At 44.7% G+C, this 20,988-nt stretch overlaps 1 protein-coding gene across 1 annotated transcript; it reads right to left on the reverse strand.

Annotated features, from left to right (window-relative positions):
• Positions 1-19,601: 19,601 nt before the first annotated feature.
• On the reverse strand, positions 19,602-20,645 carry LOC132390009 (N-acetyllactosaminide beta-1,3-N-acetylglucosaminyltransferase 3-like). The gene has a single exon (XM_059962589.1). The coding sequence runs from the start codon at positions 20,643-20,645 to the stop codon at positions 19,602-19,604; it is 1,044 nt and encodes a 347-aa protein (XP_059818572.1).
• Positions 20,646-20,988: the final 343 nt, after the last annotated feature.

Genomic DNA, 20,988 nt, shown 5'->3' on the forward strand with positions numbered 1-20,988 from the left:
ACACTGCGACGGCCTCTGAGAAGATCTTAGATACTCTGTTCATTAATCAGTTGAATAATTGATGTGAGCGGATATTTCGCTGCGCTGATGAACTGCTCTCTGAACTTGGACTGAGTTACCCCATAAATAAACGTGTTCGTGCAGCAACTTAATATCATCAGCATGAGTCCAGAGTGTTGAAGTATGTATTCCGAATCGTTGTAATTATATGGATCCAATCCGGCGATGATGTAATAAAGGAATTCGGCAACGAATACCGACCACAGGATGACGAAGCTTCCGGAGATGGTGAGAAGTAAGATCACAGACCTCCTCCTGCTCTCCATCTCTGGATCACTGCGGTTCGCAGCCTTGTTCTGACCCCTCAACCCCTTACGGACGCGACTCGTCACCAAAATATGTCTGACTGTCAGAGCGTTGAATAGTAGTATTAACAGGAAAGGGAGTAATGGCGTTAGACCTGTGCTAAACCAGTCATATCCCACCCATCCGGGATCCGTATAGTAGCCCGGCTTCATAATACAGTTCCAGGGTATATTGTCAATCACTTTCACAGGATGAAATGTAAAGAAGTAGGGTACATTTTTAACACAGATCAGAACGCCGGTTGTTGTCAGAACCACAGCCGCAGTTTTCCCGGTGCAATACTTCGTTTTCCGTTTCTGACAACAGATGGCGACAAACCGATCAAATGTAAACATGACGGTGAACCAGACAGAACAGTCAGTGGCTGCCTGTCCCAGGACACCGATCACACTGCATACGGGGGTGATGTCCAGGAAAGTCCCGGGGAAGTAATAATAACTGATCCGCCACAATATGACATTAAAGATGATGGTTAGTAGATCTGCCGTTGCCATGGCCACCAGGTAGCGAGTGGTGCAGGTAGAGAGGCCGCACTTTCCCCGGGACAAGATCACAATCGCCACTAAATTCACTGGGGAACAGCAAACAGAGTGAGTGAATTACTGTCTCACGGATCAGAGGGTCTCAGGGCAGTGACAAGCTGGAAATCGAGAACAATCAAACTGTTCAGACAACTCATTTCTGGGGGTTTAAAAGGAGTAATGCGGGAATCTCAGATCCCTCTCACGAATGCATGCGGGGTGAACGGAGAAGGTACTCGATACTGGAAAAGGAACAGGGTTTGGGAAGGAGGCGTTATCAACGGATCTCCGAGAGCGCTTGAAAGAAATCAATATAAATCTCCCCCCGTCAGGTTTTGGACTGATGTGTAAAACCTGGGTACCTCGGCAACTTTCTCGGCGATGCTGATTACCGCGTTCCTGTCACCTATGTCCTGGCACTCTCACTGTGCAGCGAAGTCCCGCTCCCTCCACCTCTATCCATCTACAAAGCTCAAAGCAAATTCAGTTCCACCGTTCCAATGCCTGCGTCTCCTTTTTCACTCCCCGTTTATCACCGGCACACAGCACCCGCCCCTCCCCCACCTCCGATTGGATGGGTTCTTTTAAATTCCGCAACTACCCTTGGCCGGGGTTCCTTCACCCGCTCTCAACGAATCCGATCAGAAAGTTTCAATTTTCGTTTTTGAGGTTTATGCTTCACCCGCTGAACTTTAAAGTGTTTAGCACGCTAGTGCTTATACCATCAAAGACAGTGTCGGTACTCCAAAAGATCTGCCTCTTTTGGGGACGCTCCGAATTACTTCAGCAATATTCTAAATGTTTCAAAGCATATTGTACAAGAACGGAGTATCGCGTGCACCTTACCCCATCTGACCCCTAACGGACGCCACTGGGCTTGCTCTTAACTCCTGCTTCACTTCACGGATAACAGGGCGTGGTAATAAACCCTGGCACAAAACACGCACACAGCCACCTTACTTGACTTATATTCGGAGTCTGACTTACAAATGCAATCGACCACTCTTCCCTGAATCTCAAAGTCCATTCGCTTCCCGAATTTGTTAATTTGCTTGTGTTCTTACCAGGGACACCGATCACGGCAATGACCAAGTACCATATCTTCCTCACACGGTAAAAGGTTTCAAGCATGCTGTCTGAGATTCAGCCTGTCTTCTAACTGTCCGCGATCTCGCTGGAGAAACTCTGAGCTGACGAATCTCCACGCTCATTCATTTATACTCGCTCCATCACACGAACTATTTAATATCACACAAGGCTGAAGTGTTTTCGAAAAGCTGAGGTTAAAATAATCATGATGTCATTCAAGTAAACTCCCAGTTGTGATGCGTTATGAATAGCTTGACACGAAATTGCAAAATCTCAAAGATGAAGAAATGACGATTGGAGAAGTCAGTGACTGTTGTTGTGAAACAATCTCAGACTCATCTCTCGGTTTCATGATTGTTATTGTTGATCTTGTCCATTCCGAGGATCCATGGACTTTGTCACCATAGATCAATGTTATCCTGTCAATGGGCTGCTCTGTTTCACTTTGGGAATTGTCTCGGTTATAGATCTCGCAATAGAAATATAAAATAAAGAATAAGATATTTGTACGTTCCTGTAACATAGTGAAGAACCTTAAACTAATATCACATTCAGGCTCACGGAGATATTTTATGCACGTAAACGTTTAATCAATTTTACTGCAATACGCACGATATTATGGAGGAACCAAACAGTTTAGAAGGCATCTTTGGAAATTATTAATCTGTCGACCTTTCTGGTCAAGACATTTCTTCAAATTAATTAACACTTGGTCGTACCTCACCTCCATCAACAGAAGCGAGATTTCCCAGTGGCAAACAATTTTCTTTCCGATCCCCGTTCACGGCACGATATGTCGACCTGTGGCTTGCTCTCGTGCCCCAATGAGGCTACTCTCAGGCCGGGTGAGCTATACCTCGAATTCCGTCCAGGTAGCCTGCAATCTCATGGCAAGAACATCGATTTCCGTTGAGTTCCGGTATTTTCCTCTCTTTCCTTTCCCCACTTCGGCCTCTTAACTCTCCGGCTGATCTGCCTATCGCCTTCCCATGATGCCCCTCTTCCTCCCCTTTTCCTTGGATCCACTCTCCTCTCCTATCAGCTTCCTTCTTATGCAGCCCTTTGCCTTGTTCACCTATCATCACCCAGACTGTTATTTCGCCAACCTGGCAACACCCATTCCCTTCTAGCTTATCCTTCCTCTCCCCGAGGTTCTTATTCTACCATCTTCCTACTTCCTTTCTACCCCCTGATGAAGGGCCTTGGCCCGAAACGTCGTTTGTTTGTTCATTTCCATAGATGCTGCCTGACCTGCGGAGATACCCTCAGCGTTTTATATGTCAATACAATTGATATACATGCAGTACTTCGTGTAGTAAACCAGCGGCCACCAATGCTCGCACCGGTATGAAGCAAAGTAATTCAACCATGAACTACACATGACCCTCGAATTTGTGTATATGTTTAAACCGACACAGCATCTGCATTCATTACATTTGTAACAACAATTGTTTGGCAGATGCGCTAAATTGCTAGCGTTGTTGATAGTCTTGTAGTCAATGGCGTTCACTTCCATTGTAAACACAACACAACATTGTTTATTCTGTTTTGAGTTTCCTAATATGCCGCCTCGTTTATGTATTGAATGGTCTGAACAGAATGGCTCCTGAGAAAAGCCCTTCACTCAATGGGTCGTCGGTTGTTGAATTAAATTAGTCATTTTGTCAGCTAGTCCGCGAAGGGCAGACAGGGGTCAATACTGAGGTACGAGGTTACCTTCCATGGGTGAGTGAGTATGGCTGGGATATTCACAAAGAGTGACGGGGTTCTCGGGAGTGCTGATGTGGACACGAAGAAAGAAATGGAAGTCCAAACATCAATAAAGGTATGGAAGCAGATTTACAATGGGGCATCCAATACGTTTTGAACAGATGACCTCACGGACGGGAAAAGTCATGATGCAATAATATATAATAGTAGCCTGATTTTCTGCTCCCCGTGAGTGATGGACGTGATTGCTGTGGAGCCGCTGCACAAGTGTTTCACCAGGAAATTGCCGAACGTGGAACATTTCCGATATCGGCGGAGAATCCGTCATTCTCTCCTTGAAGCGGAGGACCAGGGGGTGTTTCACACAGAAGCTAAACTATTATTAACGACATACAGTGGCTTGCAAAAGTCTGGGACACCACTGGTCAAAATTTATGTTACTGTGAATATTTAAGTGAAGAGAAGTTGAAATGATCTCCAGAAGTCATAAAGTTAAAGATGAAACTTTTTTTTCCAACATTTTAAGCAAGTTAATTATATTATTTTTCTTTTGTACAATTTAGGGTGAAAGATTGGAAAGGAGTGCCATTCAAAAGTTTGGACAGCGCAAGAGATTTGAGCTCTGAGATAACTTTGACCAAGGTCTCAGACCTTAATTAGCTTGTTAGGGCTGTGCCCTGCCGACCGAGCCTACTGCACTTTCAGGGTTCACAATGATGTCTCCACTACATTGGAAAATAAAACACAACCTGGATTTGCTCGGACTGCGAGCGTGGTTGATCCTGAGCTCATCACAATTTAAAGCTTAATCCACTGGTATTCGGACTTCTTTCCTCTGTCTGGGCCTTCTCCACTGCCATCGTAGTCATAACATAAATGAGGAGAACAGCATCTCATCTTCCAACTGGACACCTCACAACGATAGGGAACACACTGTTGTTTTGTTTATTATTCCGGCTGAATCATCTTTCGTTGTTACTCCGATGATGCCCATGACTCCTTCCTGCCCCGGTACCATATAATCCTAAATAACGGCCAGTATTTCGCATAAAGTTCCATGGTCAAATTGATCTTTCACCGCCCTGTCATCTCCATGCTGCAAATTGGCACAATTGCACCCTTGACTCAATCCTGTGGGTTAGTGTTAACGGGGTTTCACTTTCTACACACTCTGCTACTTTGGGCTAGGAATAACGATGATAGCAGAACCAGGATATGGAACTGGGAACTAGGAGCCTGGGCGTGGACTCCGAGCCAGAGGCTGGACAAGGACCCATAACCTGGGTCTTGACTCGGGGTCGGACTCCAGAAACAGGAGAGGACATAACGAGGCTACAGGACGAGGAGAGGCAACCGGACTGGACGAGAAACTCATGGACAGGACAAGGGAACCCCAGCACAGGACGTGGGAACCCAGCACTGGGCTGGGCAAGTTACTCCTGGTCTGGGCGAGGCACATGACAAGACGAGAACACAAAGCCGTGGCTTGGACAGGACAAGGATCTTGAACGTGACTGGGACTGAACGAGACCCCGAATCCTTGACTTGGTCGAGTAAGAGACAGGAACGCAGAGCATGGGTTGTGTGAGAGACAGGAACGCAGAGCCTGGGTCGAGGAAGAGACAGGAACGCAGAACCTGGGTCGAGGAAGAGACAGGAACGCAGAGCCTGGGTCGAGGGAGAGACAGGAACGCAGAGCCTGGGTCGAGGAAGAGACAGGAACGCAGAGCCTGGGTCGAGGAAGAGACAGGAACGGAGAACCTGGGTCGAGGAAGAGACAGGAACGCAGAGCCTGGGTCGAAGGAGAGACAGGAACGCAGAGCCTGGGCCGAGGAAGAGACAGGAACGCAGAATCTGGGTCGAGGAAGAGACAGGAATGCAGAGCCTGGGTCGAGGGAGAGACAGGAACACAGAGCCTGGGTCGAGCGATAGACACAAACATGGAAAACAAGAGCCGGGACCCCTCCTTGGGTACAGTACGTAGGGCCGGGACACATTACACAGAACACTGAAAACAACGAGAAAGATTCCAAAGCTAGGTAGCGGCAAAACGGCCGGACCCACCTAGCGGAGGCGTGAACTTAAAGAGACAGTTCCAAACGGCGTGGCTCCAGACACAGGGAAGGCGAGGCAAAGTTCCAGGCAGATGCAAAGCTAGACGAGGAAAGGCTCCAGGCAGATGCAATAGACAATAGACAATGGACAATAGGTGTAGGCCACTCTGCCCTTCTAGCCAGCACCAGCATTCACTGTGATTATGGCTGATCATACACAATCAGTACCCCGTTCCTGCCCTCTCCCCATATCCCTTGACCCCGCTATCTATAAGAGCTCCATCGAACTCTCTCCCTTGAATGCATCCAGAGACTTGGCCTCCACTGCCTTCTGGGGCAGAGCATTTCACATATCCACCACTCTCTGGGTGAAAAAGTTTTTTCCGCATCTCAGTTCTAAATGGCCTACCCCTTATTCTTAAACTGTGGCCTCTAATTCTGGACTCACCCATCAGCGGCAACATGCTTCCTGCCTCCAGTGTGTCCAATCCCTTAATAATATTATTAAGGCAAGACAAGGCGACGCGAAGCAAGGCTCCAGGCACAGTTTGCAGGGCAGGGCTTCAAGCGTAGGGAAGGAAGGGAACAGTCCAGCCTCAGGGTAACGGCAATGATGGCCTGACTTACCCAATGGAGGCAAGGACCAGGAGGGACAGATCCCACCGTAGGGTAACGACACGGACGTCCTGACTTACCCCACGGAGGCGACGACAGGATACCGACAGCACGAAACCCACACAGAGGCAAGGACAGGATATTGACGACAGAAACCCCACAGAGAAAATGACAGGATACTGACAAGAAGAAAGAGACACCAGCCTCGAACCATAACAGCAACCGAGATCCGTGCCCGAAGGCAGTAAAGATCTCGGATCTTCTGGCCCACAGCAAAAGTGATTCCGGCCTCACCGGTGACACACGGGTCTCCTGCCGTGACGCCGACCCTTGACCCGGCCATCTCCAGAGCCCCGAGATCTCAGGCTTCCAAGTGCGGCCGAAACTCTCAGGCCGAACCCTGGGCATATCGGATACCGGACAGTTCCGATACTCCAGTCCCATTCCCGCAAAAACCGAAGTCAGCGTGTAGCTCCCGGTCAAGGTCTTCGAAAGAACCCTGAAAAGGAAAATGAAAACATGACAGATGGTAATGGAGCTGTTTCCGAAGATGCGTGCAAAGGAGTCATTTAGTGGCATCTTAGCTCTGCCTCTACAGCCGTGCAACTTGTTTCCGATCTGTGACCACTCTCCGTCTGAGGGAAAAATACACATTTCCCACCCGGTCACGGAGTTCTTCATAATAACACATGTCTGGCAAACTAATTTAGACCACAGCCTTTCCAGCAAAAAAAAAATGGCTGCCTATCGTTAGCTGATATTCGTGTCTCTCTGAGCCACAGTTTTCTGTTCTTGTTCAGTACTGGGTCCTATTCTACAACCCAGTTATCATCTGGCATCTCAGAATTGTTCCCCAAAATGTCATAACCTTGGACCAAGTATTCTCTCCTCTTCCTCTCCACAAGCCTCACTCAACCCCGCAGAGTTGTTCTCATTTAAGCCCATTAGGATATCGGCTACGTTCTGGAGAGTCGCAGCAGAATTTTCCCTTGCCATTTTGAATCCGCCACTGCAAACCCCTTTTCGAATATGAATACCGGCGAAAATTATTAATTGGTGTCTCTACGATACATTCTTTCTCGCCGTCTATTTGCCTCTATTGCTCCTCTTGCTCCAAGCACTTTCTACGACAGGTCGATTGGCCTCAGTATGTTCAGTGTCTGATTGTCGCTTAAACCAGTTTTAACCAAGTTGACCAGTGAACTTTCTTGCTCAGCTCTCTCCATTCTCATTCAATATTGAATATTCCTCTAAAATTTTAAATACACTTGACAGACCCCTCTGACATATAACCCTGGAATTCTCCTCTGAGGCGAAAGTTTCGAGAGATTGGAAAGTTTTATCAACTTCTGCACTCAAAATACTATCCTGAATTGTTCTCGAATTTCAAATCTAGACAGACCTCTCCTCTTATCGGTGCATTAACATACCGCGTCAGAAAAACAGCAATTCAATAACACAATGAACTCACTGCCCTGTAATCCATTAGCCACATGGTTCTGTCACTCAATATTTGGGAAATAAAAGTCCCCTGTACCTGTAACATCAATCTCAGAACTTGCTTGTTTTGTATTGTAATTGAGAAGAAGGTAACGCAAAGCCTCAGAGTGGAGACTTCGCTGGTCATGGTGAATGAAGGAAAACAACGAAGCTGTGATAAAGATTTGGATGATTACTCATGGGACAATGTGAAGCAAGGAGGGTAAACGAAACCAGAGAGAAAGGATGCTTAATTGAGAATTGGGTAGAATGGCGGCAGCAAACTGAAGTACAGCGGGACCGATTACAAGAAACAATAATGCTTTCCATGATGTGGAGACTCTTCTTGAAGAGAAACTGACACCGTAAGGAGAGGGCAACATATTTGCGAGGAGGGCGGGTGCGAGGAGCGAGAAATAATGCATTTGAATCAGTTTCTGATGGTTTGTGAAAGAAGAATGAGTGATAAGAGGCAAATCAGCTTGTAGCGATGTTGAAGGATTGAGTGCAATGTATACTGATTTAAATCAGGAGTGGTGCAATTCCTCATGGTTATGACTAGGATAGGCAGCCCACTTCCAAACATCTCCTGCCAGTACTCAAACAGGACTATGTTACCTTCTTCCAACCCCTTCCCCACATGCGACCAGTGAGAAAGTCGCAAAGGAAGGAGACAGAGGCAGGAATCTGAAAGCGGAATATAGCATGCACTGCATCCTTTCTGCCTCACCTGGAAGCTTTTGTGCCAGAACACCTCGCTGCCTTGTAAACTCTCAGAATTACATTCTCCACACTGGACTGTGCGAAAATACATGGATAGGTGAGCAAGTGAAGAATTAAATAATCCGTTAAATCACTTCTAGGTATTAACAGAGGATACCGCTGGACGTGCTAATCAGACAAGCGCCAAGCACCTGACCATAGTTACGTCAGATCCATGAATGGTGGTCCAAGCGCTATAATGAATCAACATGACATCGAGACATTTCAGAGCCAGAAGTCACATAAATTTCGTTCGGAACTTTAGTGTGTCGCAGCACTGACAACATAGAAAATCTATGGTAATGTTTCATCGGTCTGTCATTACACCCACGGAGTGGTGACTCAATATGGAGTATGGAGTACTCAGCATGGGTACTCAGTACAAAGTTATCGCGTTTGAAGAAGTAAGTGCAGGCGTGAGTATATGAGGGACGACACACCTTATACCTTTAATTAGGTGATAAAGGCGATAGTTCCGGACCGGATTTGGTAGGCAAATGTTCCCAGTAACACACACAAAATGCTGGTGGAACGCGACAGGCCTTGCAGCATCTTCAGGGAGAAACGCTGTCGACGTTTCGGGCCGAGACCAGTACCCTGTTAAATATATATATTCATTCAGCGGTGGTTATGGGGATTGCTAACCATGATTCTATAAAACAAAACTTTCATTTAAATTACATCGTATGTTTGAGCGGAATTTAGAGGTCAGAAGACGTGGAAGTCGCTGGGGATTCGGTGAATCGATGACTGCATGTTTTAAATTGTTGAATATCAACTTGAGACGATACATAGCCTCCAACGTCCATATGCTTGAAACTGGAAAGGATTTCTTAAATGTTTGAAAGATTCTAATTATTGCTTAGTTGTTAACTGTTCAACACTTAATGGTACGACGTGTTCTGCAAACGCTTATAATGTGAATGCATCGAGATTGTAAAATATTGCACGAGGACAGGAAGTTTGCGGGTTCACTAGAAAAACAAGGAGAGGTAATTCGGTCGTAAATGATCGGAAAGCAGTCGTGTCTTTGTTAGGTTTGTATTAACAGGAAGTATGAATTAATCCTCTGTTTTATCACAGGATATGACTGTCTGGAAAAGTCTGGTTCTTTGAGTGAAATGCATTTCCAGGTACTGAGTTGAATTTCAGAGAGTGGGTCTTCCCGAAATTATATGAAGTGTTAGTGTATGTGGGCCGCAAACACCCCGATCTTTCTTTCCTCTGGTTCTAGGAATGTTTGATAAGGGATTACATCCTTGTATTTAACTGTTTATTCTGTATGCGCCAGTTATCTACAACGGTTTTGAACGTAGAAAAGCGCATGTTTGCACTTTGTTTTGCATGTACGTGTGTATTTATATTGTGTTCTTTTACTTGTCTACCTAGTTATTGATTTCAGAGGGAGTCGCCGATTTCACACCGGCCAGGTAGAATCCTGGTAAAAAGGTATCCATGTATGATAAACCCACTATTCAAAGGGAAATTGGTATTAGGATAAATGTATTTGTACCGAATTAGGAATTTGATTTTGGGATTTTTGGAATGCTAGTTCACTTGCCTGTTCAGACTTTAATTTGACCATCCTGCAGCACTTAGATAAACGCTGAATCTCAGAATGCAACTGCACGTTATACTGCATCATCCGATATATTTGGATAGCTCCACCAGATGCTGCTAAATGTCGACTTTGGGGCCTCCATTGGAAAAGGTTGTTACGATGTTAATGTAGCATCCGCCCTGTTCTATGTAACGGGCGTACAGATTATACAGTATAACGTGCGGTCCCATCCTGAAATTCACCATTTTGCTGACATCAGTGAATTATCCAAGTGCTGCAGGACGGACAGATTACAGTCTGCCTCTCTGAGCACTGTAACAGCAGAGTCGAGATAAACTGGTAAACTGTACTAACCTTTATACCTTCTTGCGGAACATCGCCGGTCCCTGTCCTCCAGGCAGAATTCCCTCCAATTACTATCTAATCTTCCAATTTGCTAATTCTGAATCCACGAAACCAGGTTTCCCTAGATGGAAAGCCATCTAAGTTTCGGAACGTGCCGACCATGCCGAGCCCGGTCAAACACCTTACAAAGTTAATACATCCCACATCGACTTCGGACTTAAGCGGTATTTTTTTTCAATTTCAAAGAAATCAGTCATGGGCAAAAATGATTACCATCCATTACAAAACCATGCTGCCTATCCCCAATCAGAATACGTTTCTCGAGACACTCATAGATTCCCTCCTTAAAAGTCCTCTCCAATAGCTTGCCAACAACTGACGGAAGACTCACTGGCCTGTAAATCTCAGGACAATCTTCACGGAATTCTTGGAACAAAGAAAAAATCATTTGCCACCCTCCAATCCTCCGGTACTACTTCTGTAGATAGTGAGACCACAAGTATCATGCCCCAATTCGCAGCAATATCTTCGCCCGCTTTCAACAACGTATCTCCCTTCTAGCAAAGGCGAATGATTATTTTACTGTTTGATAAGTTTCCAGCGCATAATTGTTACCGTCGGTATATCTGTGTTTTTTTTACGCTTAATCCGCATTAATCAAGGTCCCGCTCACTGTTGACTATATAAGTAAAGTATCATTAAGGACCTTCACTACTTCCATGCACTTCAGACGAATGCTTACCATTTTGTCTTTCAGCTCTCACACCCTCTGTCTCGTCACTCTCCTGTTCTTCTCCTACCTTAATGCGACTTTCCAAGGACGCCTCATGTCCCTTTCTAAGTTCATTGTTCGTTTCCGTCCAGGCTACATTGTGACATTCTATAGCCGTGCCTGATCGTTTCTTCCTGACCCACAAATATCTTTCTTTCTTCTTCTTGACGAGGTATTCAATATCCTTGTCAACCAGGTTTACTTTACACTACCGTCCTTACTTCGCCTCAGTGAGACAAGTCTTTACTCAACCCCAATGCAAGTCGATAAAGAATCACCTGTTGTGCAGTTCAAGGAGCAAACCGTCTCCCGATTTCGGCTCCCAAGTTGTTACCCAATAGCAACAATTAAATACAGTCTACATCTATCCCGGTGTAGTTATCGGACATTTCGAATAGTTGACCTGCGAAGAGATCTATTACCTGATCCTTCTCCTTTTCTGGTGCAGGATCCAGGAGGGATTGTTTTCCATTGCGCCTGTCCGATAATTGTGCCAGGACTCATTTCTGGATGCAACTGCGAAATTCAGTCATATCTAAACCCTTTAACGCGGGGAAGTGCCGATGAAATTTATTGAAATTTAAGCTGCCTGTGACAACAGCTTGTTAATATGGCACCTGTCCAACATATATATCTCCGCATCTCCGCGCTGTTTCTGTATCTATGTGTATGTATACACCACACACACACACACCACACACACACACACACACACACACCACCCACACAAACACACACACACCACCCACACACACACGCACACCACACACACACCACACACACACACACACCACCCACACAAACACACACACACACCCACACACATATATATATATATATATAATTTTAATTTATTTCTATATATTTAATTTTTGGTGATGGGGTGCGAGTCTGTGGTCTGTACTGAATGCTCACAAACTAGTGATTGCTCGCTTTCTGCTCTGAGATCTACTCCCAGTCTATCAATAGACAGTCACTCCACGGTTCCTTCCCTTTCGGATTCTGCGTGCCTTCATACTCTCCCCGTGTTTCAATGGGACTCCCTTTACTGTCTTTTATCGGATTCCATTTTGAAACATATATGAACCCGGGAAAGACCAGCAGCCATTCCTGCCCTTGCGGTCTTGCATAAACTCTCAGTTGTGTGCTGGAAGTATAAAAAAGAAAGACAATCTAGCGACCAGTCCGTACCGGGTCTAATATTAGAAAGGGGAACGGATCAGGTGACAGATCTCTCCGCATGTCACTATTTCAGAACGACAGGGCAGAACTCTTCTTCATTTACCGTACATGGGAATATGACCAGGGAGCATGAGATGTATTGAACTGGACATCTGCGATGTGTGGTGCCAACTGGCCAGAACATGAAATGGTAGAAAGGAAATAATGTACTGACGGAAATGCACAACAGATATGTGCAGATTGATCAGAAAATACTTACATGGGTTCAGTATAGGCTTGTCTCATTGAGGCAAAGGATGATAGCGTAAAGTAACCCTTGCTGACAAGAAATATGGAACAGCTCATCAAGAGGAGGAAAGGTAGATACTTAAGGTTTAGGATCAGATAGGGTTATGGCGAGTCACAATGTAGACAGAAAAGAATTTAACAAAGGACTTCAAAGTTAGAAGCGGAGTAAAGATGCTCTAAGATAAGTGAAGAACAGGAGGAGACTGTGGAGAGTGTAGGCAGATAAGAGGTAAAAGCGGAAAACTTGTGTCTGGAGTCCAAGGAGGCGGTGAAGCTCCTCACTGAATACATTGAGCAATGTGAACACAGCGTCAAAAGATAGATATGCTCGAACATGCCGACGCCTGAAAGAGGATGTGATAGAAACTTGGAAAACATGATAGATGATTCCCCGATATCGGAAGGGATATACTCCAGTTAATAGATGATTCCCCGCTATCGGAAGGGATATACTCCAGGTGATAGTTGATTCCCCGATACCGGAAGGGATATACTCCGGGTAATTTTGGAAGGTGAGCTCAGATATTGTTGAGCTTTTGGACAGGATATTTGTGTCTTCGTCGGCCACGGAAGTAGAACTAGATGATTGGAGGGTGAAGATTTTATTCATTTGTTGACGAAAAATAATAGGGATACTTCTTGGAATTATTGACCAGAGAGTCTTACATCCAGTAGAGGGGTAAACTACTGGAGGGGATTATTGAAGAAGGAATTTATGAGTATTTAGAGAAACGTAGTCTGGTTAAGGACAGACAACATGGCATGTTGTCCTTTATGAGTCAGATTGAATTATATGAAAAAGTGAAAATAAAACAAACAGAAGAATCAGATCAGTCGATGTGAGTGCATTAATTACGGTCAAGTATTTGATCAGTTCCCCAAAGTGGACTCATTCAGAAAGTCAGGAGGCATGGGATCGAGGGAAACCTGGCTGCGTTGATTCAGAATTGGCTTCCTCACAGAAGGCAGGTGATACAGTTGATAGAGTCAATTCTGGCTGGAAGACAGCGGGCAGCCGTGTTCCGCATGCAGAGTCGAAATTTCGATACACTTTTTAACTTTATTTCGAGTATGCAGTTAAACTGCTGAAATAGGGCGGAGGGAAATAGTCGATTTAATCTGAACACAGAGCAGCACCTGGATAATTTATGGAATTAAGACTGACGACGTAAGCAAATCGCTGAGTGATTCACTGCACCAGCACGTTGTCTAAACTACCTGTCATTTACGTATTACAGGGCAAATGCTACATTGACTTCAAGGCACGACAGCTTAAAACCAGCATTTCGAAGTGTTCAGCAGCAGCTTTTGCTGCTCATTAAAATAACCAGCCTTTGCAAAATGCCAATTTCAAATTCCCAATTGAAGTACACACCATTTTATCATAATGCCAATTTACCTCTGAATCGTGGTTTTATCGCATCGAGTGCAGACTCGCTCATATTTCGATCTATTTAACCCTGAATCCACATGGCCGGTGTGGAATCTGTGTCTCCATCTGAAATCATTAATAAATGAAACAAACAAATTTACACAAACTAAAATCGCAGCGAAAGCAAAGCAAATATGTAGGCTTACACTTGTCTTCCTTCTAAACCATCACAGGCAATTGGGGAATGCAGAATAAACAACTTCCAACGTTTCCATCTTCTCATGCAATAACCATCCCTTTACTCAGTCTCCATGCTTTAATGTGTGCGAGGCCAGAGGGATCGAACAGTATCAACGACTGTCTAGATTAGTCGGTGCTGTGAGACACTAAAGTTCTAACCTGGACATACAGTCTGTCAGCCATAGGAAACCACTGCACAGAAACAGGGTCTCCAGCCCGTCAGGTCCGGGAGGAATTGTTTAAACTGCCTACTGCCATCGGCCCCACCAGGACCCTTTCATCCGTGGATTTCTCCAATCACCTCTTAAACGTTGACATCGGAAACACAATTATCATTTGTGTTGGCAACACTCTGACCACCCTCTGAGAGAAGACGTTTTCATTCATGTTTCCCTTAAACATTTCACATTTCACCCTTCACCTTTGATTCTCAGTTGTATTCTCGCCCAACATCAGTGGATAAACCCCGCTTGCATTTACACTCTCTGTACGCTTCATAATGTTGTATACCTCTATCAAATCTCCCCTCTGTCTTCTACCTGCTCGGAGATAAAACGCTGTCATATGTAATCTTTCCTTTTAATTAAAAACATTAAGTGCGTCACGGCACTAGCCGTGTAATTTTCTTCGGCATTATTTTAACTTTATTTCCATCTTTGCCGCACACAGTATTCCACATTAGGCCCCGATAAAGCCTTAAACAACAGCAAAGTAACGTCACAACTCCTGCACTCAGTACTTTGGTCTATGAAGGCGAATGTGCGAAAATCTTTTTTTCTTACGACCCTGTCTAACTGTGGTGCAACTTTCATTGAATTATGGAATTATTCCCAGACTCGTTTCTTCTATCGTCCTCCTCAGTGCCCTATTTTTGATTGTGTCAGACCAACTCTGTCTGGTCCGCCAAAGTGCAAAATCTAACTCTTGTCTGTGTTAAATGCGATCTGACAGTTTTCAACCCATTTTTCCAGCTGGTCCAGATTCCGCTTCATGCTCCGGTACTCTTCATCACTGTCGACTACACCCGCAATGTTGCTGTCATCGGCAAATTTGCTGATCTTGTTAACGATATTATCATCCAGATAGTTGATATAGATTACAAATAACAACGGGCGCAACACCGATCCCTCATCACAGGTCCGCAGTCACAGAGACATCCATCCATTACCACACTCTAGCTTCCCCACAGCATAGCCAATGGCGAATCCAATTTACTACCTCATCGTAAAAGCCAAAAGACTGATCCTTCCCGAGCATCCTCCCATACGGAACCTTGAGAAATTCTTTACTGAAGTCTCTTTTAGTCGGCATCCACTGCCTTGCCTTCCACACCATTCTTGGTAACTATCTCGTAAAGCTCTGTGAGATGGGTTAGACATGATCTACTACGCACGGGTCCATTCTGACTATCGCCAATGTTCTTGTTTGTCCAGTTACTTCCCTTCATACCCCATGACCAGCGTAGTCTGAACAACGAGGACAATTCATCATTACATAATACTTGGCGAGTCCATTCCGAGCAAAGCTATCGAGATCATCCTGCGGTCGGGACTGATATTTATGGCCTAATATTTTTTATGCACTTTATTATTCGACGCATTGAGAGTAGTCTGGAAGAGCAAGGCGTTGTAGCTTTAAATAATTAATCGATTTACTTAACTATAGCAAGATACGGTACGCTCGGTCGAACACAGAAGATGGAATACTTCAGCACAATGCACAAGGTTCTGATAGGATTTCAACTAATGTAAGTTCGATCTAACACATCCCCCATGCATTTCAATCAGAATCAAAGGTTTAAAAGGTACAATTGAAGAATCAGAACAGATTTAATATCACAGACATACGTCGCAAAATTGTTAACTTTTACGGTAGCAGTACAGTGAAATACAGGATAAATAAATATAGAGAAAACAAAACTGAGATACAGGTGGTAGCGGGGAGAAAAAGCTGTTCCTGAATCGCTGATCCCGAGCTTTCAGGCTTCTGTATCTCCCTGCCGGTGGTAACACTGTGTAGAGGGCACGTCCTGTTAGTGGGCAATGTTAATGATGGGCGCCGATGTGACAAGAATCATCCCTTGTAACAATGATCAATGAGATACAGAGAATCTGTATTTACCAACAAGTATCTGCTATTATTTCTACTAAAACCACGTAGAGTTACACACTGTCGCTGACAGCAACATCGCGGGAGTAGTCGACAGTGATGAATAGTACTGGAGCGTGAAAAGGAATCTGCACCAGCTGGAAAATGGGTTGAAAACACTTAACAAGTAGCTACACCTCTGAGCATTGTCTCAGGTTTATTGCTCTGATTAGATTGCCCCAGTGTCAAGAATCAGTTCAGAGTCCACGCCCTTCACATAACAAATGGCGACTTGTTTGAGTACGGTCTCAGGTTTAGCAGATCTTTACCTGAAGCTCCCTGTGTCCACGTTCAGTTCCTCTGATTAAATTATTCCAGTGTAAGAATCAGTTCATAGTCCAAAAAATGGGGGAAAACAGAGATAACTGGTTTGTCTGCTTCCCCTGTCCTTGATCAGTCTGTAGTTTCTTTTGGCCAACAATGTTTTATGAGCCATTCAATCTGACACGAATGTATCTTTCTTGTGTCTGATGTCGTCTGTATGTACAGGGGTGGATGATGGAGTATTTGCGGAAATGACGAGAGCTGTAGGGGTGGAAGGGGTTTACAGAAATACGGTGTGATATAGAGGTTGGAACGGTTTTGTTACGTGCCCTGTAACGGGTTAAAAGTATCAGCATAAATGGAAGACACCTGGAGTCTGGTATTGCCACAAATAAATCACTGTTCAATAGTATCTACGTAATCTCGTAATATAAAACCAGATAAATCAAACAGGTTAGCAGAGTTTATGCAAATGTAAGTGTATAAATATGAAACCGCAAGCTTCTTCAGCTTAGCTGGTCTTACGATGGTATAGGAATGACGTCAGTTCAGTTCGTGATAATAAGTTGAGTAGAATTGAGGAGACAGAGAAAGACAGGTGATTTGTTTTCCAAGTAAGCTGATGTCGTTGATCTTTCCGTTGCCTTCCGAAGTCCTGTTAAAGTTTTGTGATCACACAAAAGTGTACCGCCTTCACGCAGTAAAGCTATCAAAGGTTAAACACACCGATAACATTCCACCGGTCACCCCTTTCCCACACTGCGATCAAAACCCAGCCTTTCGTGGGCACTGAAAATTCATCCAGTCTATTTCTTCTGCATTTCTGTCCGTGACTTCTGTGTGTCTGTCTGAAAAGCCAGTTGACCTTGAATATTTCCCAAACATGCTGAACGCCAGCTGCCCATTATATAGCCACGCCCTTCCGTAACCATGGCGACTCACAAGCTGCTCGGTTCTCTCTCTCTCTCTCTCTCTCTCTCTCTCTCTCTCTCTCTCTCTCTCTCTCTCTCTCTCTCTGTCTCTGTCTCTGAATCGGTGTACACCAACTATCTCTCTTTTTAAAGGCACAGTCATATTGTATACACCTTAGCATCTCGTCACAGTCACGTCACAATTCCAATTGTGGGATTGAGCTTAGTAGCAAAGAGGCAATGTTGCAGCTATATAGGACCCAGGTCGGATCCCTCTTGGAGTACTGTGCTCAGTTATAGTTGCCTCACTACAGGAAGGACATGGAAACCATAGAAAGGGTGCAGAGGAGATTTACAAGGATATTGTCTGAATTGGGGAGCATGCCTTACGAGAATAGGTCGAGTGAACTCGGCCTTTTCTCCTTGGAGCAATGGAGGATGAGAGGTCGCCTGATAGAGGTGTACAAGATAATGAGAGACATTGATCGTGTGGACAGTCAGAGGCTGTCCGCAGGGCTGAAATGGCTCGCATGAGAGGGCATAGTTTAAGGTGCTTGGAAGTAAGTCCAGAGCAGATGCCAGGAGTAAGTTTTTTTTTACACAGAGAGAGGTGAGTGCATAGAATGGGCTGCCGGCTGCTGTGTTGGAGGAGGAAACGATACGGTCTGTTAAGAGACTCTTGGATGGTTACATGGTGCTTAGAAAAAGAGGGCTATGGGTAAAGCCTAGGTAATTCTAAGGTAGGGACATGTTCGGCTCAGCTCTGTGGGCCGAGGGCCGATATTGTGCTGTAGGTTTTCTATGTTTCTAAGACGACGGTCACTGGGTTTGTCCAACCTTCCTTTAATTTGCACTTAAAAATCTATCCCAAATGCCGATTGGCTACTAGTTCATTGGTCACCGATTGCTCTGTTGCACTGCCGTGAGATGCCCCTCGGACAATGAGCCTTATTGAAGTCCCCTCCTCTCCAGATTTCCGATGTCCAGGTTGGCCACTAGTCAAAGCTACCGGACTTAACTCTCAGTGATGACCGTGTCAATACCAGCAACATGACACTGGCAACCGAGTACATTGTCTTAGACACGACACCTGCCAAATCTAATGCCACTCCCCTTCGCACTACATATGGACTGTTGTCTATGTATGCATTTTGATCTGTTGTCCCCACATGTTCATTGATCTCTTTCCCCCTCTGCAATGTAAATGCTCCAGTTAAACCCATCTCCTGCGTGTGTGCTTCTACTTGATATGTAGTTACACAGACACAATGCAGGCTGACATTTGAGTACAGAAGTGATGACCATAAGTTTCTCTATTCCTCCAACCCTGAGACAATTTCAGATCTTGATTCTTTGTTGTTCTCACAGTTCCATTCCAAGAGATGCTTCTGTCTCTTTCACATTTTGCAAGGGACATGTAAGCAACGGCAAGAAAAGAAATACACAGATAGAACTGTTACTAAAAATTTTATTGGTGGCTTATTATACAAATGCCCCAAGTGAACATGCTGGGCCAATCTGCACGCAATGCGAAAGGACTGCTCACTTGGAATAACTTTACAATTGACTTAAATTGCGGTGCTCCTGTCAATATTGTAATGTCATTATGGGTGCATTAATAATTACGCTGAGTGATGACACCTGGCGGCTTTTCAAACATTTGTAGAGTGTAGAAAGGCACCAACTCTATGAATTAATATATCCTCCAATATAATTTAGGAATTAACCTTCTTGCATTGCATAAACAACTGATTAACACATGTTTACAAACTGCATTACATTCCAACAGTTGCTACATTCTCTCATGACTCATGTGGTCCTTTCCGTGGATGCAGACTTCTGGGGAGCACGAACACATTTCAGATTAGCATCATGCACCGCATCCCACATCAATAGCAGTTCGAAAGTCCGAAAACGATGCACTAGCAGCAACTCACGGTAATAGCAAGGATTGAAAAATCATCCTGGGTTGAAGGAACCCTGGCTCCAGCTGTCCTGAATCCGCTATGGGAGTGTGGCGCGAGTCCAGCCTTGGCCAGACACATCCCCCAAAATACATCATCAATGGGGAATAGTTCAAGGTCTTGGGCTATGTGGTAAATGATATGAGCTGTATACACAGACATAAGTATGCCCGCTCCACTAACGTATGGTGGGTACGACTTGATGGTGGTCACTATTTCTGGCACATAATACTTGCTCGACTTCTGGCGAATTGGCCCAAACCCATAAACGAGATTGCCCACAAACAGGTGTTGGTGAACCTTCATGCCTAGCAAGTAATCAACCATGTTATCGGTGTTGGCAAATACATCATCATCTCCATGGAAGATGAATTTAGCACTGGGGCAAAATTCACTGACCCACTGCAGCGACTTGTATTGTTTGAGGGTGAGGTTGAAAAAGGTATCCAAGAAATCCCATTGTAGGATATCTCTGTGTTCTTTGTTTTCCATGGCTAACAGCTGATTCAATTTCCTACTTTCATTTTGGTCAGGAGAGACACCGGAGATAAAGACTCTCTTAATTAGGACCCCTTTGAATTCGCGTTCCTTGCCCCAAGTCTTCCTTACCATTTCCAGCCGATCCAGGTTGAAAGGGTGAGGTTTGATCACCAGGAGCAGGAAGACATTCTGAGATCCTTCTTGACCACCACATTGGTCTGGGACATTTTGAATCATGTCAAATTCTCGACAGTGTTTATACATCAAGTAGTTTTTTATGTGCTCTTTCTCTTGATGAAATGAGGACAGGTGCACCAATGTCGTGTTCGCGTGGCACTTTGGCTTGAGCACTGATTCAGTTGCATCAGCAGTAACAACCTTGGGCAGGTCATTGCGATGAAAAGTTTCTGCAACAACATCAGTCTCTCGACATTGGTCATTATCCCAGAACATGAAGAACAATCCCAGAGTAATCACAACACCCAGCACTACTTTCTCATGGAATCGCCGATGTCTTCTCATCTTTCACCTGAAGTACAGAAAAAATGGATTAATTCAAAGAAAACTTTACATTTACATGATGCTTGAGAAGAATGGGAAGTTTAAACTGTAATGAAATTCACTAATGCTTTGTAATATTGACCTTAAAATGGTGGTGAGGTAAGGAATACGCAGAGCCCTACACGCTGCTGAAAGTTTAATTAACCTGAAGCATTCCATCCCAGCAGGAAAACAAATCAACCTATAGGATACCATCTCTGTCATTAAACTGAAAATCGCGTAGTTTCTTTCTGGGCATTAAAGATGTATGATTCCAAAGGCTTTATTCCACCTCGCTTCAGAGCTCTCATCACTCCTCTCGGGG

The sequence above is a fragment of the Hypanus sabinus genome, unplaced genomic scaffold, assembly GCF_030144855.1.
Source record: "Hypanus sabinus isolate sHypSab1 unplaced genomic scaffold, sHypSab1.hap1 scaffold_736, whole genome shotgun sequence".
In the NCBI taxonomy this organism is placed as follows: domain Eukaryota; kingdom Metazoa; phylum Chordata; class Chondrichthyes; order Myliobatiformes; family Dasyatidae; genus Hypanus; species Hypanus sabinus.

Coding starts and splice junctions, on each gene's coding strand:
- LOC132390009 (XM_059962589.1), bottom strand. CDS start 20,645: ATGAGAAGACATCGGCGATTCCATGAGAAAGTAGTGCTGGGTGTTGTG.